Consider the following 23,060-nt stretch of genomic DNA (forward strand, 5'->3'; position numbering starts at 1 on the left):
TCTGGAAGCTTTAGTTTTCTATGCTTAAGATTAAAAGATAATTGAGAAATCTGGAGTTTTTCAATTTTATATATAAAAATATGTGAATATGAAATTCTCAAAAGAGAAAAAACACCAACTTCTTGAAATCGATCACAGTATGCATTAAATTGTGTTTATTTTTTATATGGAGAAATAAATCTCAGATATTTGACTTTTTGTTGGACTTCTCGATCAAACAGAAGCGTTTTAATTTGCGAGCAGCCACTGTACTATATTTTTATGATTTCTATGGACCCAATATTGAAAATATATATATTCAAAATTGTTGAAAAACATAAAACCATAAAAATAAAAATATTTTCAAAGGCGTTTGTAAGAGAAGTAAATAAATTACTCAAAAAAGAATATTTTAGATAGCCCGTTTGTTGGAGTTCTTATTAGCGAAGGACCACTGTATTGTTTAATAAAAATATCTCCGCAATGTTTATAAAAATGCATTTTATTTCACAGTAATTAAAACCTATCGAAACTTAAGTACAATACAAACAGCGATGGCAACACTAGACACTAGGGATATGGTGGCAGGACTCCTCCAGGGGAGTTTCGATTTAAATATACATATGTATATATGTATGTATATATATGTCTGCATATATACAGCATAAACATGCACGCAAAGTCTTTGTTTTTGTAGTGGCTGCAACACTTTCGTGGACATCTTTGGCTCATGGTACGTGCAGCAGGCGCAAAAAAAAAAACAAGGAGCCCGCTCAGGCATTGGGTGCACCCGTTGTGGTGCCCGTATTGGCGGCGGCATTGTTAAATTTGCTGGTAACCGAAGCCGGTTGGAGCTGCGAGAAGGCGGACAGATTGCTGCCGCGCACACTGGTGTAGCGTATGGGCTGAACGCCGTAGTCGTTGCCCTTGAGACGGCGTCGCACGCAGACCACAATGAAGCCAATGATCAGGCCGGCGACGACCACAACGCTGGCAATGATGACAGTGAGAATGATGTAGCGACGACGCAGAAATCGTGGCGGATCATCCTCGACGGCGCGATACTTCTTGGGTATGACCATATTGCAGATTTGCTCCGCCGTCAAATTGGTCAGCGGCAGACCGGCCAGCAGATAGGGCGTATCGCAGCGGGCCACAGCACTGGCCGGCTGGAGCAGCACCTGCGGCGCACCGGCATGCTCCAGCGCCTGCAGCAGCTCGCAGCTGCAGTACCAGGGATTGCCGGCAATGGCCAGGCTGCGCAGGCGCGGCCAGCTGGCATTGGTTGCGTTGCCGCTCACGTTCAGCGTGAGCGTGGTCAGGGCATTTTGTGAGATGTCCAGCTGTGTCAGATTGCGGCTATGCCGCAGATCCGACAGCTCCAGGCGCTCCAGTTTGGGATTGCGTGCGCAGTCCAGCTGCTCCAAGGCAGGCAGCTGCAAGGCGCCCAGCTCAATGGTGCGCAGCATGACTATTTCACTGATGTTCAGGCGACGCAGTGCCTCCAGCTGCTGGAAACTGTGTGCATCAATTTTGGCCAGGGGATTGCCCGCCAGATTCAAGTGCAGCAAACTCTTGCCCAGCTGCTGTATGCTGGCTGGCACCACAGCAAACTCATTGCCAGAAATGTCCAGCTGGTAGAGATTGTTGAGGTGTGAAAAAAGCTCGGCGGGCAGCGTCAACAGACCGTTGTGCGACAGATCCAAGCGCTCCAGATTTGTGATCGACGCCAGCGAGGCTGTGGTGGCCGCATCCAGCACACTGAGTCGATTATAGGCCAGCGCCAGCTTGCGCAGCTGCGGCGTGTGCTCGAAGAGCTTGCGGTCCAGGCGGGATATGCGATTGTGGCTGAGATCAAGATCCTTCAGTGCAATGGGCTCATACCTGGTCGCATTGAAGGGGCCGCGAAACAGTGCCGGGTGCAGAGCATCATCTGCGATCTCGTTCCAGCTGAGGTACAGACCCTCCACGTTGGGCACGTCCATGAAGAGCGGCTCCTGCAGCTGCTGCATGCCACAGTGGCGGCACGAAAAGGTCAGCGTTGCATTCGTCGCCGGCAGCTGCTGCAGCAGCCGAATATTGTTGCCCGAATACGAGGCGACAATCTCCATGCCCGCATGCTGGCTGCCAAACTCCGGTGGCCAGCGCGCCAGAATGTGCGCGAAGTTCTTCATCGCACAATTGAGCGTTTGGTGCAGGCGATGGTTGTTGTCCTGGGCGCTCAGGCAGGTGCATGTCTCGCAGATGTTAGCCACAGCCTGGTAGGGTATATCCTCGTGCTGGGCAACTCCCAGGCTCAGCAGCAGCGCTGCCATGCTGAGAAGCTGCAATGGATCAAATGGGATTGCTTAGAATATATATTATAAAAAATGGATTATTCTTATTTTAATAGCAGTTATTTATTGATAGGCAATTTCTTATCGTTTTCTATTCAATCCTCGACTATTTAATCCAAAAAGCTGACAATGAGAATCTTGAAAATATACCTATTATTCAATAGTTTACTTATTTCAGCTCTTATCTTTGACACTGGCAGTAATCGCCTTAAAGATACTCTGCTTTTTTATTTAAGATTAAAATTTATTCGATTTATCTGGAAATTACAATTGAAGTCATTTAAGGGATATCTCTACATGAAATTAATATTTACATTTTTAAGAAATTCTTTATAGTATTGGAATTCGTAGTCGTTATCGTATGTTTAAGAACTTCTATATCGTACTTTGATATTCATAAGATAAAAATTTTTATTTTAAATAAATTCTTGATCGTATTCGTATTCGTACACTTCATCGTAATTTTATGAACTTCCAACGTATTTCTTTATTCTGTTTTAATTTCCAACGAAAAATTTGAACAAAATACTTTTAAAACTCTTTTGAAAATGGCTTTTAGAAATTTTTTATTTTTATTTAAAAATTGTTTTATATTTGCTTATATTCATAAAATGTATATTTATACTCAAAATTCGAAAGTCCACGGAAAATATATATCATTATATTTTATAATAATGCGTATCTATCGACATAGATGGAAGTTATCAATGCTCTACTTTCATACTTTTGGATACACATACATATATACATCTTCATAAAAAATAGTTAAATAATAATTAAACTAAAACTTTGTTGAATTTCATATGAGCTTATGTCCCAAGAAATTCCGAACAAATTTTTTTAATTTCCTTTTCGAAATAGTTCTACAATAAAAAGGTTTCCCTAAACAGAAAAAGAATAATTTATATATATATATACATATATATATATATATGTATGTATATATCTCTATAATGCACACAATGTTAACTGTATATTTAGGTGCTTCATAGCTGACCCCAGCGAAAACAAATTCAGATAAGATAAGAAAACAGTTCGAAATTTGTAGCTAGATAGATTATATTTTTTTCCACTCACCAGCAGCAAAAGCTTGCACTTCATGCTGTACACGTAGTTTTATATTGAAATTAATATTTTTGATGTCTGTGTTGATTTTTATTTGATCAATTGCAATCGAATGCACAAAACACTTTAAGTATTTAATTACATGCACTGCTCCGAAATGCAGTTGAGTTTCTTATTCAAATTCGGCTGCGCTGCGAAATGAACAGTTACCCACGAGCACTTTTCGAAGTCGAATTGGAACTAACGTGAATGATTCAAGCCGCGGGCCGTGGGTTGAGGCATTATTTGTTTTGATTAGATATCAGCTGAGAGCAGCACTCTCTTATTCTCCACCACTCTCTCTCTCTCTCTCACACAAACAAACACATACTTTCGTTCTCGACTAAGTCGCGTTAAATGTAAGTACAGTGTGTCTCAAGTAAAAGTGAATTGCAATTGAGTCACGAGCAGACTGTTTTGTTCTGTTGCAAGGTCGTTTATATTGATGCGCCCAATGCCAACTGCACGCTGCACACTGACTAAGACAGCAACTGCGAGTTTTTGTTTTGCTTTAGTCCAATTTGAAATCTAGAGTCCTATATACATATGTATGTAGTGACAATGATAAGATAACAAATTGTGCCAAGCCAACAAATATGCGTCTCAACACAGTTGACTCAGCTGCGATTTCTGCCGTTTGAAAAACAAAACAATGGCAGGCACAGGAAATATTAAAGAAATGCCGACTGCCGGCTGCCACCAGGCCGTTCCAATTAGATTCGACGGGGCCAATTGGAAAGGCAACAAGCATGTGTCACTACGTTTCATTGAACTTTGCGCCAACGTCTATGTGTGCGTGTAACTATGTACATATACATATGTTACAGTGTGTATGTATGTATGTGTGTGTGTGTGTGATACAATGAGGCAAATTGAGCTGTTCGAAGAACATGCAAATTGATGCCAACAACAAATACCAAATGGCTGCAATGTGAACTCCACAGTAAATAAGAAAAACAAATAAATGTTTGTGGACGCTGCTGTGTGGCAATTAGTTGCATAAACAAAACACAACGGAACAGAACGGAACAGATCCCTCTGCTGAGTCATCGATATTTGTGTTTTCTTAAATTTCAATTATTTCATACTATAATATATTAGTTGTGCAGACGCTTAGAAACCGCAGACAACGTTCCACGCGTCGCCTTTCAACTTGCAACCTGAAACTCGTTTCGTTTCGTTTCTTTTGTTGTTGCACTTTTGCAGCTGCCGCCGAGGTTCATCCTCGTTCTGGTCTTAAATCAAACTCGCGCACGTACAGAAACCGAAAGCGAAAATGCAGCGACTGCGATCGTTACCTGCCTGTTGCTCAGATTCAACTGAAACTGGAAATCGTTGAGGCAGCAGCAGCAGCAGCAGCAGCAGCAGCTCGGGCATTCTCTGTCCATGCTGCCTTAAGCTGGATATCGCTGGCCGTTCCCACAAGCTGGATACGACTGGCTCTGCCCCTGCCCCTGGCCCTGGCCCCCCTGCCTTTTCGACACAATCGACGAGCACCCAAAACCGGTCGTTGGCCGAATTTGAGACTGTGGCACATTGATTATGCCATTGCCTTAATATTTATGTGTGGCAGCTGTCTCTATGCTGCTGCCTCCAAATGCAGTTATGGCCAACGGAAATGCTCGTCGTGATTAGCTCGTTAAACGATCTTTTGCAAGCGTTTCCGGTGCGTGCTCCTGCCTTAGCGGCAACTTTGAAGCGTGCATAAAAACGAATAGATTTGTAATTAAGAACAAACATTTATACGAGCTACACACACACACTTTTAGTGCACCTATCTCATATGCATATAGTAATCAATCGCCGAGGAGAACGCCGCAAAGCCCAGGCCGCCAATGACGCCGGCCTTAATGCCCGCACGCAGGCCAATCAGGCCGCCCGTAATGCCGCCCGCATAGGTACCGTTGCGCCAGTCGGTGACGCCGCGTTTCTGCCCAAAAGAGACGTCAGTTAGATGAGCAATGGGATAATTGATGGGCACAATCACTTACACTTTCTATGGTGCATTCGACAATGGAGAATACAGCGCCAATGAGGGCAAAATTCTTGGCATACGAATGCGTTGTGGAGCGCATCTCGCGGAATACTTCGCGCGCCGTCTGTTTCTTTTCATTTGCGAATGGATCGGCCATATTTGGATTTACGGAGGCGCTGAACAGGCCCAAAGCAGCGCCCAATCCGTAGCCTGCAAGCATGAACACATGTAAATTGTTTGTGCAGCAAAATGTTTGTCAAGACTTACCCATAACGCAGGCCATGGCGCTTTTAAAGGCGCAACTTTCCACAGCTGTTTCAATGAGCTTCTCCTCGTTGGTTTTAATCTGGACCGGCCCATTACTTTTGGGTATTACAATATTCTCACGATACCTGTTCAGGTTGCCCACAAAATGCATGGCCATTCTGTCTAGCTCGGCGGGGTCTAAGACGCGCGGCTTGGCGGCCTCGCCGGCTTTGGGATCAACGTTGGGCATCACCGACATGGTTTGCCTTTAAGTTTATAATTAGTTGTTTATACAGTATTTAATTAAAAAAATAGTAATTTGTAAGGCGTGTGAATGTAATCTGAATTGTTATCACATCACAGGCAGCAGCTGTTGCGCCAGAGTTGTCAGAGTCAGCAAGCCATTTCGATAACACACTTATCGATTGTACTCGATTTAACGATTCGTCAACTTTTATTTAAATTGTAACAAGTAGTATTGTTCCCCCCCTTAAGAATTTCCCCACGACATAGAGTTTCACAGTATTTCGTTTATTTATGGACTTGCATCTACTTAAATATTAAATTTTATTGCTATCACAAGTTTATTATACACATACATATACCAAAAGGGAAAATATAGAGAAATAATTAAAATTGTCAGAAATGTGTCGAGACCTAATTAAAAGCATAGATCAGCAAAAGGATGACACAGAAGCCTATGACCGCGCCCAGAATAAGCGAATCTCGTCGTTTCTTGATATTAATGCGCTGTATAAGACTGTAAGAGAATATCAAAAATCTTTAATTAGTTCCCTACACAATTTTATCACATTTATTTCCTCACCTTGATATCAATGGAAAACGATTGGAAATGTCGTTGAACCGCGTCTGCAGCCGCTTAAAGGCCTGTCGCTGTGCATGCAGGTTGTCTCGCGTCTCGATGGCAATGTTTATCTGATCGTTGACCATGTTACTGGAGCTGGTCAAGTGACCGCTCTCCTTCATATACATCTCACGACGACTGAGTCCAGAAATCGATGGACTCCCACTAGTGGCTAGGCCAGAGCCGCGTAGCAGCTCCTCTCGCTCGATGCGCATGGTGTGGTTGGCGCAAATCTTGTTGAACTCCTGCCTGTAGCCCTGGAGTATTTCCCTGTGCCGCTGCAGCGTGTGCATAGCCGCACTACCCGTTGCCGGCAGCTCCGACATGGACTCATTGAGCGTCGACAACTGCAGATGCACACAATTTGGGTTAGAGGCCAAAGCTCGATAAACTGTGCTGCGACTTACCTTTTCGAGCATTTGCTCTATTTCGGCAGACAGCGAGTCGAATACATGCTCGCCCAGCAGAGGTGATGTGTCAGCAGCGCTGCTGTTGCTGCTGAGGCCGCTGCTGCCAGCTCCAATTTTGCTGAACGCCACAAGTTTGAGGTCAATTTCATTTTCCAGGGTGCGCGCCTGCTTGCGTAGCACTGGGCGTATAGCATATCGATAGATGATATCAGCAGATGCGAGCGTGTAAACATGTTAATACAAATATTTACCGTCATAGCTGGAGCCAACCATTTGCATTTGATTACAATATTCTTTTTACTTGCAGGCACAACAATAAAACACAGCTAGAGTTGATGCCAGGGCTGCATTAACAAGTCATATGGAATTTTTCATTCACGAATTAAAGGAATGCATACCTTGAGCTGCATTAAATGTTTGTTGTTGTACGGTCTAAAAACTGGTTTAATTAAACAATATATTTTTGTTTATAAGAGAGAAAATAAAATAAAAAAGAAAACATTGGAAGCACATATGGTGAAGTATTTTAGAGTGTTTCCAAATTGTTATCGATAGTTCAATATCGATTACTATGCCCATCATATGTTCACTAATTGAACGCGTTTCTGTTGCCGGCAAAACGTGAATTTATGAGCTCCTTAGTTTGATAAATAAAAACACAATGTCGCAGGCCCAAACAAATAGTGACACACGTGTGCCTGATGAGGAGAGCGACCTGCTGCAAATTAAGCCACTGTAAGTAGCCAACAGCTGTTTTAAATGCCCGACGACATAAAATGTTCTCTTGCAGCGGAGCTGGTCAGGAAGTGGGGCGCTCCTGCATCATGCTGGAGTTCAAGGGCAAAAAGATAATGCTGGACTGTGGCATACATCCAGGTCTGTCCGGCATGGATGCGCTGCCCTATGTGGACTTGATAGAAGCTGACGAAATTGATTTGCTGTTTATATCACAGTGCGTAGTGACTTGCGTTTGTTTTGGCCAGCATAAAATATATTTGGACTCTTGTTGTTTTAGTTTCCACTTGGATCACTGCGGCGCTCTGCCCTGGTTCCTCATGAAGACCAGCTTTCGTGGACGCTGCTTTATGACACACGCCACCAAAGCTATTTACCGATGGATGCTCTCAGATTACATTAAAATCAGCAATATATCCACAGAGCAAATGCTCTATACGGAAGCTGATCTGGAGGCTTCCATGGAGAAAATCGAGACAATCAATTTTCACGAGGAGCGCGATGTCATGGGCGTGCGCTTTTGCGCTTATAACGCTGGTCATGTGCTCGGCGCAGCTATGTTTATGATTGAAATCGCAGGCATTAAAATTCTGTATACGGGCGACTTTTCACGACAGGAGGATCGTCATTTGATGGCCGCCGAGGTGCCGCCCAAGAAACCTGATGTGCTGATTACCGAATCTACCTACGGCACACACATACACGAAAAGCGCGAAGATCGTGAGAGTCGCTTCACATCGCTGGTGCAGAAAATTGTGATGCAGGGCGGCCGCTGCCTCATTCCGGTGTTTGCCTTGGGTCGAGCTCAGGAGCTGCTGTTGATATTGGATGAGTTCTGGTCACAGAATCCCGATTTGCACGAGATACCCATCTACTATGCCTCCTCGCTGGCCAAAAAGTGCATGGCCGTCTACCAGACATATATCAATGCCATGAACGATCGCATACGTCGCCAGATTGCCGTGAACAATCCATTTGTCTTTCGTCACATTTCCAACCTGAAGGGCATCGATCACTTTGATGATATTGGACCTTGTGTGATCATGGCCTCGCCGGGTATGATGCAGTCGGGCCTTTCGCGCGAGCTCTTCGAGAGCTGGTGCACAGATCCCAAGAATGGCGTCATTATAGCCGGTTACTGTGTGGAGGGCACACTGGCCAAGACCATATTGTCCGAGCCGGAGGAGATAACAACGCTTTCTGGCCAAAAACTGCCGCTAAACATGTCCGTTGACTACATATCTTTCTCGGCGCACACAGATTACCAACAGACTAGCGAATTTATACGCATGTTGCGACCCAATCACGTGGTGCTCGTCCATGGCGAACAAAATGAAATGTCTCGCCTGAAGCTGGCGCTGCAGCGTGAGTATGAAGCAGACGCCAGTACGGACATAAAATTCTATAATCCCCGCAATACGCACGCCGTCGATCTCTATTTCCGTGGTGAGAAAACGGCCAAGGTGATGGGCCATCTGGCGGCTAAGAAACCGGAGGTGGGCAGCAAACTCTCTGGCGTGCTGGTCAAGCGCGATTTCAAGTACCATTTGCTGGCACCCTCCGATCTTGGCAGTAAGTATTATCTATTGATCGTGCAATTGCTTTGTGCTTATCTTCCTCTAATTCCGCTTTATTTAGAGTACACGGACATGAGCATGTCTGTGGTCACGCAGCGTCAATCGATTCCCTGGACTAGTTCCCTGGCCACACTTCAACTCCTGCTGGATCGTATTGGAGCTGGTTGCGTAGAGGTTGTCGAGCCGGAGCGCAAGCTGCGCGTTTTCAATTGCGTCGAACTGACTGTGGAGCAGAAAATCATTGTCATGGAATGGCATGCAACGCATGTGAACGATGTCTATGCGGATGCAGTGCTAGCCTGCCTCATGCAGTCCGAGCTGGGCGGCACAAATATCAAGGGTGCCACCAAGCAAACCAAATCAGAGGAATCTCGTTTCCGCGAATGCCTCATTGAGACGCTGCAGGACACCTTCGGCGACAGCTGTGTGCCCAAGATGTTCAAGGGTGATCTGCTGCCGGTAATAGTCAGTGGCAAGCATGCTGAAATTAATCTTGATACATTGGTAAGCATTGTTCAGAGCTGGGAATCTGTGCTGCTATTCGTACTATCTCACACTCTCACCTATTACAGACGGTGCAATGTGCCGAGGATGAGGTGCTGAGGCAAATGCTAAATACCACCGTGCAAAAGCTACACCAAACACTGGTGTCTGCTTATTGATGTTGCGAACTCAACCCAATTTCAAGCTGCATTTGAATCCTCTTTATTAATCTTTAATTATAAGTTTCCAATTCAAATATTATAGATTTAAACTCGAGATTTATTTATTTAGCGTGCAGTTCTGGTCTTTGCTATCTGCTCCTTGAGCACCAGAATGCTGGCACGTTGCTCAGGTGGCAGCTGGGCAATTTGATCGTCAGATAGTTGCAGCACCTGCATAATCAAGGCGGCCTTCTCCTGGTCAGACGCATCCGACGGCAAAACGCCGTGTGCGCCCAGACGACTTTGCAGCTGCAGTGCCGCCGACTGCTGCTGCTGCGTCACAGGCTGCACCTGTGGAGGCGGCTGCTGCTGCTGAACTGGAACGGGCGGCATGGCGCCACGGAGACGCGGATCCATTGGACGTTGTCGCGGATCGCTTGGGTATGGAATGGGTGCGGCAGGCGGTCCCTGTTGTGGCTGTGGTTGCATTTGGGCACGAGTGCGTGGATCCATAAGTGGCGGTGGCACTGGATTGGGCAAAGGACCAGGCACCTGTCGCATGTCCTGGTCCATATTGCGCGCAATCATACGCGGATCCATGTTGACCGGCCCACCGGGCACCATGCGCAAATCAATGTCATTCGAATGCATATTATTAAAGTTAGGCCCGGGCACGGGCATGGGCTGCATCGGTCCAGCGCCCCCAACAGCCGACTGTGTGGGAGGCTGCTGTTGAGGCGGGGGTTGCTGCTGCTGCTGCGGCGCTGACCCCATGGGCATGGCTACAGAATTGGCATGCGGATTACCACCCAAAACAGGCGGCATTTGGTTGGCCTTAAATAGCATGCCTAGCGCCTGCTGCGGATCAACGATTCGCATTACCACCATGGCTTGCAGCAGCGCATAGGCCAATTGCGGGTTCAGCATGAGCATTTGCCGAGCCTCTGACGGATTGCTCACAATGCACAGTTTCATTTGCTTCATAAGCTCATACATCTGCTCCGGCGGCAGGGACGCAACTGTTTTGGTAATTAGCTCGGGAGCATCATCCGGGTCGCAGGGTTCGCCATACGGATTCTCCACCTGCGGCCCCTGGAGCAACTGTTGCATCTCCATGCGCGATTTCTCTGTACATGCATTGTCGACACGCAGAGTTCGCCCGCCAATTTCATAGCCATTGAGATTGCGCATAGCACTCAGCGCAGTCTCCTGATCCTTATATTCACAGAATCCAAAGCCCTTGGGTTTGCCGCTCTCGCGATCAAACACGAGTCTATAAAAGGCACACAGTGAGACATTACATATTATCCACATGGCCCACAAGTGCCGATGGACTTACTTTAGCGATAGAACCGGGCCGACTTCACTGAAAATTTCCTTAAGCTTCTCCTCAGTGGCTTCGTAGGGTATGTTTCCCACGAACACGGACCTCATGGATTTGTCCATAATACTTTGCTCTTGTGCTTTATCTGCCATTTTGTTATTAGTTATTTGTCTTTCGCTGGTTTAAACAATTAAATAGTTAAATCTATTCCAAATGCGAGTCGCCACAGTCGGCATCAAAATTTCCCTATGATGCAGCCACACAGAGTTGCTCCGTGAGCCAAAGTGTTGGCAAATGCTGAAACGATGCCATCATAAGTTTTACAACACTCTAACGCCTGGTGTTGTAATTTTTCATTTTGTCGCAAGGTGAAATCGAAATGACGGCTATTAAATAGTGCAAAGTGAATTTAAATCACTACAAATATCACCAAATTGTAGCTAATAAAGGCGTGCATCAGTTTTGCATAAATGCCCCTAAGAAAATCTATACAAAGTGCATGAAATACGTGATTGAAAATTTACTTTGTGTGTAGCACACACACGCACACACATGGAGATAAACGCAGCAATGGCCTCGCACTCGCATTCGCAGCATATATATAAAAGCTCAGTTGTATATTGAAGAAGGAGCGCACAAAGCAAAAGACGAGAAGAAAGATTTCTGTGTCATTGAACGAGGCGAAGAGGCGACGACCAGACCAAGACCAAAGAGCCGCAGACCGCAACTAGGCAATTACATACAATAATACATATATAATAACAGCTGCAGGTGCCCAACTCTTCAAGGATACTACTGCCCCATCCCCTTGCGTTCATCGAAGAAAACTTGCCCTTGCCCTCAACAAACACACAAACATACACACATTACGATCGATATTGACGCCGCCTGTTTATAAAAGTTTTTATTGAACGCATATATCATACAAATGCAATTGAAATTCATTTAAAATTAGTGCTCATTAAACATTGTTCTCGATGTGTACAAAAGCGTCAAGTGCGGGTGTGTGTGTGTCTAACATCTCTCCTTGAATGAATTCAAAAGAGAACCGAGAAAATTAAAGAAATACAAAGCGGAAATACTCTGAAATTGTGTCTACCTTTCGTACGTGTGCGTGTGTGTGTGTATGTGTGCAAGCAAGTGTAGCCAACGATAGTGCGTTGTGCGTGTGTGGAAAATCAACCCAACAGAAGACAACACTGGCGTAGCTGCCCGCAACCCGCAGTTCGCAGTCCTACGCAAGATCATACTGACACACACACATCTGCAAAGCAGCTCCAGCAGCAGCGAAGGTAGGTAGAAAGAAGGTGGCAATTATTGCTCGAGTTTTTTTTTTTATTTTGTAATGTATGTACTCATCAGAAGTATCGATGTTATGTGCTCACTCACGCACTTTTGATTTTTATGCGACTTGTTCATCGTTTTGCATTGTAAGCTTCTCTCGAAGGAAAAATCAATAGCAACAGACGTAGACATTGCTGCTGCTTTTATTTTTGTGCGGCCCCAGCACTACACAACCCTTATACGCTTTGTACCAATATAGCAGATACAACAAAAATATTAGCAAAAATAAAACACAACAATTTGTCGTTGTGGATGTGCATAAAAAAACTACGCAAAAAAGCTGACCATTTCCAGCAGCATTGCCAGTGTTCTACAACAATGCATCGCTAGAGCGCACTTGATACACACACACATGCCTGTATATGTAGAATTGAGTACTTGTGACGAATATCGATATTCTCAGTGGGAATCTAGATCAGAGTAGGAAATTTTTACATTCAAATAAATATCCCAGCATTAAAAATAGTTAATTAACACAAATTGATCGATAACGAGCTTATACACAATGAAAAATCATTTGTGCTTTGTAAAGCATGCCAGAAAATTAGTTTTGTTTATACTGAGCAGCTGTTTATTGTGACAGCTGGAATTTTTGCACAAATGGGATTTATGTGTGTACGGTGTTTAAAAAATGTGAAATACAATTTTTCCTCATTTTGTAAGGCTGCAACTAAGCAATGCATATGTTTACATATGCATATATGCCTCGATTTATAACAATAATATTGATAAGCGAATACCACCCACATAACTCGCTTTGAGAATTTGATTTTAAACATTGTATAGAAATGTTTGAGCTGGTTTTAATCGTTTGAATTAATAATCCTCTTGATTATTTCAAAATCTCTGTCCATATACTGACAACAAATTCGATTTATGCAAAAATGAATTGATTATATATTTGCATGCGTATTTCATGACTTATTGATTGCGAATTCATGATTCTCAATTGCAAGCATAAATCATTTGAAAATCACATTCACCGATATTTTGTTCATGCTGAAGTCACAGTATTCGCTGATTCATTGCAATTATTGCTCATGCCCAGCAAATAACTCATCATTATCGCGATGTTGCCGTGTGTTCATCGTCCTCGTAGTGTTGCGTATAACACAAGTTGAATGCACAGAAAAAGCTGTTCCAAAAGTTGTTGTTGGCCCAACTGGGCATTCCATTCCATTCCATTTGCACTTTGCGCTCCTTTCCTCTACTGCAACAGCAGCAGCAAGCAGTTCAAAGGCGGATGAAGCTTTAACCGATGCTGTTGTTGCCCCCCGTTTCGCGTTCCCCGTTCCCATGCACACGCATACATGCTTGCTTAGCTGCATAATGGGTACTAAAATACATGTGCATTTGTATACATATTGCTGTTTATTTGTTGTTTTGATTTCACTGCCTGCCGCATACGTCCTTTGTTTAGCCGTTTTTCTCACTTGGCATTGACTTTTTTATGCTGTGCTCTATCTCTCTCAGCCATTGCGAAAGCTTTCGCTCTTGCTTGCCAGTGCAAAAATATATTGCACGTTTCCGCAGATTAGGTCGGAACGATCCGGGGCTTGAGCTGTGCAGCGCATTCTTTGCGTTGCCATATCAGTTGGATATCGGTATCAGCTTACGGGAATTATTATCGAGTTTCGTTTTTCAGCACAGAAATATATCTATGTATGTGTGTGTATTATATATCTGGGAACCACGTACAACTATTTTTTCTGTTCCCTTGCAGCGCCGCTCAAGGATTGAGCAAAATGGCCGCCACACGAAAAACAGCAGCAAAAGTCACCGTTTTATGACTCTAAACTGATATCGTGAGAGCGAGAGAGAGCGCGAGAGAGAGAGTGAGAGAGCGTCAGAGTGTGCAGCAGCTGTACGTAGTTTGATTAACCAGCGGGCGAGTTAGCAGAAAATCGCCATCATGGTGGACTGTGTGCAGTGCCCCGTGTGCACGCTGTATCTGCATGCGGGCATGAATCTCTCCGATCATTTGGAGACACATCCCAAGGAGCAGGTCATCAAGGCTCTGGTGCAAATGACCATAGCTGGCAACAATGGCATGGGCAGCGCCTTGGCTGCAGCTGTGCTCTCCGGGAGCGGCACGGCAATAGATGGCGGCACTGCATCTAGCTCATCCTCATCATCATCATCGTCATCATCATCATCAACGACGACGGCGGCTGATGTGAAACCAGTTGTGCTAGATGTAGTTCCTGCACCAACAACATCAACAGCATCTAAATCAACAGCACCCAAAGCTGCCTTGCCTAGCAGCAGCAACAACAATAGCAACAAATTGAGCAATCCACCGATTAAGGCAGTTAAAAGCGCGCCACCCACGACTGAGGCGCCAGCCAACACATCCAATGCACCCACCACTAGCAGCACGAGCGCCATTTACTCCGACTATCGCTATGAGCAGCAGCCGCAACAGCCGCAGCACCAGCAGGCGACGCTGCACGGGTTTGCACGTGGTGCCACCACGCTGTTAATACCGCAAGCGCCACAACAGCAGCATCAGTATCTGGCCAACCAACAGCACTTTGCCCACCAGCAGCAGCAGCAACAACAGCAGTCGGCCATGAAGTACACCTATGCAGCAGCGCTTCCACCGCCGCCGCCGCCACTGCAGGTAAGTGACCCACCATGGGATTTGCATGCCAATGAACGTAGTTTAATACTTTGAATTGTCTCGTGCAGCTCTTTGCGCAGCAGGCGACGTCAACGCAGTCGCATCAGAAGCCACCACCCGCCTATGGCGCCGCCATCAGTCAAATTCGATCTCAGCACAACCAAAACAAACAACAACAACAACAGCAACAGACACAACAACAACAACACATAAGCATACAACACAGCGTTAACCTTGCACCACCGAGTGGCAAACATGGCAAAGTCCACACGGATATCTTCTTGAATCCACCGCCTCCACCAGCGCCACAGATCACGATTCCGTCAACGTCGTCGTCGTCGTCGTCGTCGTCGTCGTCGTCATTGTCAAGACTGCAACATGCGCAACAGCACCAACAATCTCTTGCAGCCGGCAGCTATGCAGGTGCCAACTGCGCCAGCTCCTCTGCGACTTTGATGTCATCCACCTCCGTCGGACGCGCCAGCAACTGTCGCCAAACGAGCAATTCGCCTTTTGGTGCGCTCTTAAATGCCGCAGCGCAGGCCGCCTGCGCCTCGCCCGTTACCTCCAGTGCGTCTGTGCTGCGCTATGCCGAGTCACCAGTGGCCCACTATCTAGAGCGAGAGAATGGCGACTTTATAGTCCAGGAGACGCCCAAGCACATTGTCGAGTGCGTCGAGAAGGATGACGGCGAGTTCTCCGTGATTGAGCGCATCTATCAGTCGCCACCCAGCGTGCTGCACATACACGACGATGACGACGACGAGGAGGAGGACGAGGATGACAAGGGGTAAGGCATTGACTACACTTCTTACTCTTGCCTTAAGGCAATGCATCGGGAAACAAGTTTCATTTAGTTTATCAAAAGGACTATTCAAAAGAAAACATTCGAACCAAACCATTTTAAAATGTCATCACTCTTACTATTGTCTATGCGTGTCTATGCGGGATACCTTCAGAGCTGCTATTAAAGTGTGAATTTCTGTTTTTAGCTGGAACAGCGATGATGAGGATCACATGAAGGTGGAAGATCATGTAGAGGATGGTGACGACGAGCACGAGGATAGCCGCAGCCGAGTTGCACCCAAGACCACAACGAAAAAGTCACGCAAGACAAAAGCAAATGGAAGAAAGCACAAACGCGCCACCAAGCATCAGCCGGAAGATGAGGACGACTTTATGAGTCTAGGCAGCAGCTGTGCAGAAAGTGAACATCATGCAGAGCAGCAGCAGATTCTGGTGCAGCTTTCGCTTGCGTCCTCTTCGCCAGCTCAACTAAGCACGGCGCCTTCGACGAGCAGTGGAGCAGCTGCTGGTGCTGTTGCCAACGCGTCCCCCTCCCCCACCTCTTCTGGCAGTGCCAATTCGACGCCTAGCGGCTCCACAAAGTCCAAAAAGAATCGCGTGACGGTGCTCAGCGATGTGCCGCTCAACATGAACGAGTATTTGGATCTGGTGGGCAACATTGTGGCATCAGGGCGCATTGGTGCAGCACGTCCGTTTGCTGCCGTGGCGCCCATACCGTTGGTCAAGGTGGAAAAGGAGGAGCCAATGGACGACTACGACACCGTACAGGCTGCAGTGGAGCAGGCTGCAGTGGAGCAAAAGCCCAGCGTTGAACATGCCAGTGGCAGCAGCAGCAACAGCAGCAGCAGTGGCCACGGCACCACAAGCGTCATACGCATGGCAGCCAGCACTAGCACCAGCACCAGCAGCGGCAGCGGCACAAACGTTGCTAACGAGGATCTCACACAGCCGCCGCCAATGAAAGTGGAAGTGGAGCCAACGATGCTGCTGCCGCAACGCTTTTCAGCTCCAGCGCAGCAGCGTGGACCCAAGAAATTAGTCATCAAGCCAAAGGCCACAGCGACGGCAACGACAAAAAAGACTGAGAACAACGCTGCCGAAACAGCCAGCATATCAAAGGCGTCCACAGAGCTGGTGCAGGTGAAGAGCGAGAATGTGGAGGCAGCCGCAACAACAAGCGGCAGCATACTAGAGAAGCATCTGACCACCAGCTATGCGGCACAGCAGCAGGCGCGCAAACACTCTGCAGTCAATGATGATGATGCTCGCGTGCTGCTGGAGTTTGCCAATTCGAAGCAACTGCCGCTAGCGGGTAATAGCAACCAGACCACGTTTGTGGTAAATGCGGCCAGCTTTGCCTCGGCGGGCTCCGTATTTGCCAGCGGCAGCAGCGGCAGTGCGAAGAAGTCAAGCAAGCCGGGCGACGAGTACATTCTGCCTGATGATAACAATCTGGAGGTGGATGAAATTGTGATATCCTCCTCGTCATCCTATGCCTCTAATTCGCAGCAGCAACAATTGCAGCAGTTGCAGCGCCAGTCGCAGTCGCAGTCGCAACCAGCGCAGCAAAGCATGCAGCAGTCGCAGCAGCCGTCCGCCTTCACAGATTTCAATTTTCTTTACCATCAAAATGCAACCGCAACAACAGCGGCAGCGGCAGCTGCAGCGGCAGCTGCAAGTGCGGCGGCAGCTTCCCACTTTGCAGAATTTGGCATACATCAAGAGCAAGAGCAGCAGGAGCAGGTATTGCAGCATCATCCACAGCATGGCTCTAGCGAGGCCACTAATGCCGCCACGCTGGCCTCCTCCTCTAGCAATTCATCGGTTATGGATCAGGATTGCTCCATGAATGCCACGTTTCGCTTGGGCAAGCAACAATCCACATTGGCTGGCTGGTATCAGCCGCAGCAGCAGCAGCAGCTACAGGCAAGCAGTTCGCACAGCTGCCATGTGGAACAGTCGAGCCATTTTATTGCCGCACTCGCAGCCGTTGACTGCTGCAACAGTGTGGCGGGCGTTGATAGCGATGTTAAGTATTTGGATCTGGATACTTGCAAGCGGGAACAGTTAAGCAACAGCAGCAGCCATTTGCCTTCCGTATCCGCATCCGCATCGACAACATCCTCATCATTTGCGGCCGCCGCCACGGAGAGCAGTCTAGTAAGCGGCTTGGGCCTTAACATACGCACCGATGAGAAAATGCCCGCCAAGGGTGAAATCTCCGAGCAGGAAAGCAACTGCGATATTGAGAACTCCTGGAGTCAATCGGTAGGCACACCGCATCCAAGCATAGCCCTGTGCTCTTATCATTAACGAACTACTCGTATCTTTTGCAGATGTATGGTGACATATCACAGCGCTATTTTAGAAATCAGTTTACGGATGGCTATCATCAGCAGCTGGCTGATTGGCGTCACGATTCCTATCCGCCGCAGGACCTCAGTGGCCAACAGCAGCAGCGTGAGCCAAAGCGGTGGGTATTTGGCTACGCCAGGACAGTTTTATATTTGTTGAAAATCTTTTCTGTCCACTTTCCAGCTTTGATTTCAACGCTGTCGCCTCGGAGTACGCGCAATCGGGCGAGCTGGACGCTTCCCCGAGCTCAAACAGACACAATCATTTGTTGGATGCACAGCCCACTGCTTCCTCGTCGTCATCGGCTTTGCTGGCTGGTCCACCAATAGCCTCGACGTCACGGGCTGCTGCCGAAGCGGAGGCCGTCGCTGCAGCGATGGCGCAACGAAAGCCACCGCGTCGCAAGATCTACAAGTGTCCGCACTGTGTGGTCATCTTTGAGAAGCTGAAGGAGCGCAATGCGCACATGATTGGCGAACACAACTATGTGCGCCAGAATCGACGACTCATCTGCACGCAGCCGCAGGTCGATGCCACAATGCTAGCACAGCCGCCGGCTCAAGAGCAGCAACAGCAGCTCCAGCAGCAAGTCCTGCTGCAGTCTGTGGGGCAAAGCAATGGCGATGTTGTGCATGAGGATTCAAAGGATGGTATTGTAAAAATCAAGCAGGAACACTGCCAAGATAAACAGGATTCATCGGAGCAGCTGCTTGGCCAAATGGATATGCCTGACGTCAAGGATGCTGACCTGCTAGATGCCAGCGCTGATAATGGTCGCGATGCGGACATGAAGCCACCAGCCAACGTCTCAGAGCTGGACGAGAAGCCAGCCATAGCGCCGTTAGCCATGACCACACCAGCTGCCAAGCTAGCTGCTCTTTATCGCATGCTCATTGCCTACAATGAGTCAAAGCTAGGCCAGGAGCGCAACAATCTCAGCGAGCTGGAGCAAAAGGCCATGGAGAAATCTATATTCCTCTGTTATGTGTGCCGCACCGATTTCCCCTCAGTAAAGCTGTACGATGCACATTTGACAGAGCATCCCGCTGAATGTTTCACCTGTGGCAAGAAATTCTATCGCTGGAAGAACTTTTCACTGCATTTGAAAAGGCATCTGGGCTGGAAGGAGTTCGGCTGTTATGTCTGCGACAAGAAGTTTGTGGTGCGCAGCGCGCTAGTGGAACACATGCGCATGCACACGGGCCAGACGCCGCTCAAGTGCAAGATATGCGGTAAGTTGTTGAAAGTAAATATCAATCAGGGATAATTAGTTAAGCATCCCTTCTTCTTGTTCTTAGGCAAAAAGTTCAAGCGCTATTCGAACTTGACACAGCATCGCAAGCGTCACACCAAAATGATGGTGCGCAAGAAGGAGTACGTGTGCCATTGTGGCGAGGTGTTGCCGTCCAAGGCGCGCTTCCTGTGGCACAAGGAGACCCACGACTTGAAGCCCAAGTGCTGTCCGTATTGCTGCGATCGTTTCGTACATGCCAATTCGCTGCGTAGGCACATTCGACTGGCCCATTCGGATAAGTTTGATTATGCCGAGCCGATGGAGTGTCCCATGTGCAAGCAGATCTTTGCCAAGACCTCCATCAAAGCGCACATGGCTACACATTCGACGGATCCGCAATACGATTGCGCCATATGCAACAAGAGCTTCTCAACCAAATGGAATCTGAAGATACATTCGTGGGTGCATGCGAATCGCACGGCCAAACCGTTCAAGTGCGAATACTGCCCCAAGGCGTTCGTTCGCGAGCTGGACTTCAAGAACCACATGAATGCCCATAAGCAGATCAAGCCCTACACCTGTGAGTATTGCGGCTGCAAGTTCATACGTAAATACAATTATATGCGGCATCGACGGGAGCATCATGGCAACAAGAAGTTCACCTGCGACCAGTGCGACAAGTCTTTTCATCGTCATTATTATCTGATCGAGCATCGGCGCATCCACACTGGAGAGCGTCCCTTCCATTGCACCATCTGCGGCAAGAGCTCGACGACAAAGACCAATCACAATAAGCATCTGAAGATACATCATTCGCGGGATCCTTTTACCGTCGAGGTTTAAATCAATATACTAACGACTAATCGACTTATCTAAAGTTAAATTCATTAATTAGCTAGCTGTTCATGGCTCTTCTCTGTGCATGTATGTGGGTGTGTGTATGTTGTACGTGTGTGTTAACAAAAACAAACTAGTATTACCTATTGAAACTATATATATACATACATATACGTATTGTATACATATGCGAATGCCAATTCTTGATAAACAAAAACAAAGATGAAATCAATTTATCATTATATAATATTAATAACATTTTACTAATCGTACATTTGAATGTGGTTTAAGAGACTTAGCTAAATGTGAAAGTGTTAACACCCCCTTTGATCCCACCCTCAGCTCCTTTCCACCACACACAAACACCCACACGCACATATATATATACACACACACACGTTAAACACAAATATTTTAAAACAAATTGCTTTAATTTTTGTTTAGTTATAAACATAATTACAATTAGTGAAATGACATGCCTAGTTCAGTGCAATATTCATTATTATCATCATTTAATTTTACGCCCTAATTTTAAAACATCTCAATTTTAGTTAAATAACACAATTAATTTTAATCATTTGTATTTACTTATCTTATCTTTATATGTATATATATACATATACATATACATATATTTTTATGTTTAACTCGTTTGTAAACGGCAACAAACATCTAGTTAATTTAAGTTAGCTGCAATTGGTTAAATTTTATATGAAAACATTATTCTTTTGAGTTTTCGAAGCTTGAGCACATTCTAAGCCACACAAATACACACACACACCCCTTAACACATATATAGTACACAACCAATTTGCAGGAGACCGTTTTCGAAAATGTTATATAATTTTTTCGTATATTTTAAACCAAACAGACAAAATTGTCTACCAGAGATCGAAAGTAAACGAACACAACTGTCATATTGAATGAATATACCTAAACGTAATTACCATCTCGATGTTTCTAGAATATATATATATATATATGTATATATATATATATATGTATATATATATATTTGATTTTGTAGTAGTTGCAACTTCTCTAGGCTATTTTTAATAATTGTTTGCGATGGTTTCGATTATGAAGCGATTAGTTAAAATTTCTAGTTTATAAGTGAACACACAACACAGCATAAGCATTATGAGAATTAATTAAATACATTACCTTATAATATGAAAAACAAAAACAAACAACAAACAAAAAAAACAAACGAAAAACAAAACAATTTTCAAATATTTACAACTTACATACAAATTTCAACGAGAATCAATGAAAACAACAAAACATAAACAAATACAAAATAAAATTCGTTTTGTGGAGGAAATAAATGCAATTTATGGATAATTATAAATATCGTAAATAAATGTTTTTGGTTGGGTATATCAATCCTATATCAGGTATTTCAAATATACTTTAAATGGTCGTAATATGAACGTGTAAAGCTCCATAGAACAGATTGTAATCAAACTAAATGTTTGGATTTCAAAGCGAGAATTTTTGAATGCCAATCAATAGGAAACATTCGAAACGAAAAAGAGGCATATTATTCAACAATATAATTTTATTTATTTGAAATATTCCAATTATAGCGCATTTTTGGAAACTTTAAATAACAATAAAATTTAAAACAAAAAGTTGTTATTAGTTTTTCACCATCTCCAAACAAAGAATGCATAGCAAGTCATCTTTTCTTTAATAGTTGAGGAATTTATTGAAAACGAAAAATCAAATAGATAGATTAGAATATGTATTAGAAAATACATATTAAAATATGCAGAAAAATAAAACTAAAGTACATATTCAAATATGTAATTAGATCAATGTTTTAAATAATTGGTAGTTGCATCTTTTTTTGGCTACTTCTGATTGAGAACATTTAATTAACATGTCATTTTATAACTATTTCAATACGAGCATTCGACTGTCAATTAAGGGTTTATATAGCAGATCGGTTTTGTATTTATTCTCATAGACATCGACCTCGTAAAGCTTAAAGCCTTGACTGATGGAGTCACTGGACGAACCCGGATCCGAATCATCGAAATCGTCACTGTTGTCATTGTAATTCATCGGATAGTGAACCCGTGCAAACACCGAGGGATATTTACATAGACACGCTTGGAGTGCCTGACGCACGGATGTGTCCGCAAAGTTTCTGTTCAATTTGATGCCATAGAGTTTGACACGGCATGATCGCAGCGGGAACATAAACAGCTGCTTGGGCATTACCTTTAGATCGTTAAAGGGCAACATTTCGGTGTCATGGAAATCGATATAGTAAACAGTCGCCTGATTGGCAGCTTGATGCAGCTCCTTGATAACGGCGCGATACCATTGACTATCACGACTATAGCGGGCCAAACACAATGTATTTAACTGCACTGGATTCAGCTGGGCAGCTTCCCTGATCAATGCGCTCGTCTCCTGGGCCAAAACAATTTGCTGCTTGGCAAATTCGGTCAGCTGTGGCGTTATCTGCAGCTCTGTGGCAGACAACACTTTGTCAATGCTGCACGTAAATTGATCGACGCCCGTGGGCAGACATTGTGGCTTAAAGCAGCCGTCGCCGTCGTGATAGGAACGCTCCGTGGAAGTGTCCATTGGCGAGAAATGTGCGCTCTCCAACCTTTCCTGCTAAATAAACAAAACGTGTTTTACCATCAGA

At 45.3% G+C, this 23,060-nt stretch overlaps 7 protein-coding genes across 10 annotated transcripts in view; 2 read left to right on the plus strand and 5 right to left on the minus strand.

Annotated features, from left to right (window-relative positions):
* Positions 1–486: 486 nt before the first annotated feature.
* LOC115761666 (carboxypeptidase N subunit 2) lies at positions 487–4,697 on the minus strand. Of its 3 annotated transcripts, XM_030703513.1 has the most exons (3): positions 4,508–4,697; positions 3,393–3,620; positions 487–2,303 (listed from the first exon to the last, which is right to left on the minus strand). In XM_030703513.1, exons 2-3 carry the CDS (start codon positions 3,414–3,416, stop codon positions 753–755), a joined length of 1,575 nt encoding a protein of 524 aa, XP_030559373.1. In that variant the 5' UTR covers positions 3,417–3,620; positions 4,508–4,697; the 3' UTR covers positions 487–752. The 3 variants fall into 3 exon arrangements, with proteins under 3 accessions (XP_030559373.1, XP_030559372.1, XP_030559375.1); XM_030703512.1 differs by lacking the exon at positions 4,508–4,697 and having other exon boundaries at positions 3,393–4,046; XM_030703515.1 differs by lacking the exons at positions 3,393–3,620; positions 4,508–4,697 and adding an exon at positions 2,466–2,494.
* A 441-nt stretch (positions 4,698–5,138) lies between these two features.
* On the minus strand, positions 5,139–5,994 carry LOC115761352 (mitochondrial import inner membrane translocase subunit Tim22). The gene is made up of 3 exons (XM_030703098.1): positions 5,662–5,994; positions 5,411–5,604; positions 5,139–5,349 (listed from the first exon to the last, which is right to left on the minus strand). The coding sequence occupies exons 1-3, from the start codon at positions 5,897–5,899 to the stop codon at positions 5,194–5,196; spliced, it is 588 nt and encodes a 195-aa protein (XP_030558958.1). The 5' UTR covers positions 5,900–5,994; the 3' UTR covers positions 5,139–5,193.
* A 206-nt stretch (positions 5,995–6,200) lies between these two features.
* LOC115761770 (Golgi SNAP receptor complex member 1) lies at positions 6,201–7,331 on the minus strand. Its single transcript, XM_030703699.1, has 5 exons — positions 7,314–7,331; positions 7,167–7,241; positions 6,913–7,094; positions 6,467–6,852; positions 6,201–6,400 (listed from the first exon to the last, which is right to left on the minus strand). Exons 2-5 carry the CDS (start codon positions 7,192–7,194, stop codon positions 6,298–6,300), a joined length of 699 nt encoding a protein of 232 aa, XP_030559559.1. The 5' UTR covers positions 7,195–7,241; positions 7,314–7,331; the 3' UTR covers positions 6,201–6,297.
* A 183-nt stretch (positions 7,332–7,514) lies between these two features.
* LOC115761768 (cleavage and polyadenylation specificity factor 73) lies at positions 7,515–9,971 on the plus strand. The gene is made up of 5 exons (XM_030703697.1): positions 7,515–7,650; positions 7,706–7,867; positions 7,931–9,222; positions 9,289–9,731; positions 9,800–9,971. The coding sequence occupies exons 1-5, from the start codon at positions 7,577–7,579 to the stop codon at positions 9,887–9,889; spliced, it is 2,061 nt and encodes a 686-aa protein (XP_030559557.1). The 5' UTR covers positions 7,515–7,576; the 3' UTR covers positions 9,890–9,971.
* LOC115761769 (cleavage stimulation factor subunit 2 tau variant) lies at positions 9,914–11,442 on the minus strand. Its single transcript, XM_030703698.1, has 2 exons — positions 11,211–11,442; positions 9,914–11,144 (listed from the first exon to the last, which is right to left on the minus strand). Exons 1-2 carry the CDS (start codon positions 11,345–11,347, stop codon positions 9,998–10,000), a joined length of 1,284 nt encoding a protein of 427 aa, XP_030559558.1. The 5' UTR covers positions 11,348–11,442; the 3' UTR covers positions 9,914–9,997.
* Positions 11,443–11,512: 70 nt separating this feature from the next.
* Positions 11,513–20,533, plus strand: LOC115761771. The gene is made up of 8 exons (XM_030703700.1): positions 11,513–12,487; positions 14,263–15,162; positions 15,231–15,952; positions 16,155–17,480; positions 17,541–18,237; positions 18,306–18,442; positions 18,508–19,556; positions 19,623–20,533. The coding sequence occupies exons 2-8, from the start codon at positions 14,452–14,454 to the stop codon at positions 20,399–20,401; spliced, it is 5,421 nt and encodes a 1,806-aa protein (XP_030559560.1). The 5' UTR covers positions 11,513–12,487; positions 14,263–14,451; the 3' UTR covers positions 20,402–20,533.
* Positions 20,534–22,221: 1,688 nt separating this feature from the next.
* The window catches only part of LOC115761709, a 78,605-nt gene continuing 77,766 nt past the window's right edge, over positions 22,222–23,060 (minus strand). The window contains exon 11 of one of the 2 annotated variants that reach the window (XM_030703585.1): positions 22,222–23,026. In XM_030703585.1, coding sequence (XP_030559445.1) covers positions 22,295–23,026 — 732 coding nt within the window. In that variant the 3' untranslated portion in view covers positions 22,222–22,294. Of the gene's footprint in view, positions 23,030–23,060 lie in introns of both variants that reach the window. The other variant, XM_030703584.1, reaches the window with a different exon arrangement.

This window comes from Drosophila novamexicana, unplaced genomic scaffold, assembly GCF_003285875.2.
Source record: "Drosophila novamexicana strain 15010-1031.04,08,12 unplaced genomic scaffold, DnovRS2.1 tig00000485-arrow-pilon, whole genome shotgun sequence".
Lineage (NCBI taxonomy): Eukaryota > Metazoa > Arthropoda > Insecta > Diptera > Drosophilidae > Drosophila > Drosophila novamexicana.

Bases quoted from the DNA above. Each gene is read 5' to 3' on its own strand.
- LOC115761666 (XM_030703513.1), bottom strand. From the start codon at position 3,416: ATGAAGTGCAAGCTTTTGCTGCTG. The intron at 2,304-3,392 runs GTGAGTGGAAAA...GATCCATTGCAG, and splicing joins AGTGCAAGCTTTTGCTGCTG to CTTCTCAGCATGGCAGCGCT.
- LOC115761352 (XM_030703098.1), bottom strand. From the start codon at position 5,899: ATGTCGGTGATGCCCAACGTTGATCCCAAAGCCGGCGAGGCCGCCAAG. The intron at 5,605-5,661 runs GTAAGTCTTGAC...TCATGCTTGCAG, and splicing joins CGCCATGGCCTGCGTTATGG to GCTACGGATTGGGCGCTGCT. The intron at 5,350-5,410 runs GTAAGTGATTGT...TCTTTTGGGCAG, and splicing joins TCGAATGCACCATAGAAAGT to AAACGCGGCGTCACCGACTG.
- LOC115761770 (XM_030703699.1), bottom strand. From the start codon at position 7,194: ATGCAAATGGTTGGCTCCAGCTATGACG. The intron at 7,095-7,166 runs GTAAATATTTGT...CTATACGCCCAG, and splicing joins GGTTGGCTCCAGCTATGACG to TGCTACGCAAGCAGGCGCGC. The intron at 6,401-6,466 runs GTGAGGAAATAA...ATTCTCTTACAG, and splicing joins CGTTTTCCATTGATATCAAG to TCTTATACAGCGCATTAATA.
- LOC115761768 (XM_030703697.1), top strand. From the start codon at position 7,577: ATGTCGCAGGCCCAAACAAATAGTGACACACGTGTGCCTGATGAGGAG. The intron at 7,651-7,705 runs GTAAGTAGCCAA...GTTCTCTTGCAG, and splicing joins CTGCTGCAAATTAAGCCACT to CGGAGCTGGTCAGGAAGTGG. The intron at 7,868-7,930 runs GTGCGTAGTGAC...TTGTTGTTTTAG, and splicing joins GATTTGCTGTTTATATCACA to TTTCCACTTGGATCACTGCG.
- LOC115761769 (XM_030703698.1), bottom strand. From the start codon at position 11,347: ATGGCAGATAAAGCACAAGAGCAAAGTATTATGGACAAATCCATGAGG. The intron at 11,145-11,210 runs GTAAGTCCATCG...TGCCTTTTATAG, and splicing joins GGCCCGGTTCTATCGCTAAA to ACTCGTGTTTGATCGCGAGA.
- LOC115761771 (XM_030703700.1), top strand. From the start codon at position 14,452: ATGGTGGACTGTGTGCAGTGCCCCGTGTGCACGCTGTATCTGCATGCG. The intron at 17,481-17,540 runs GCAACAATTGCA...AGCGCAGCAAAG, and splicing joins TATGCCTCTAATTCGCAGCA to CATGCAGCAGTCGCAGCAGC. The intron at 18,238-18,305 runs GTAGGCACACCG...TATCTTTTGCAG, and splicing joins AGAACTCCTGGAGTCAATCG to ATGTATGGTGACATATCACA.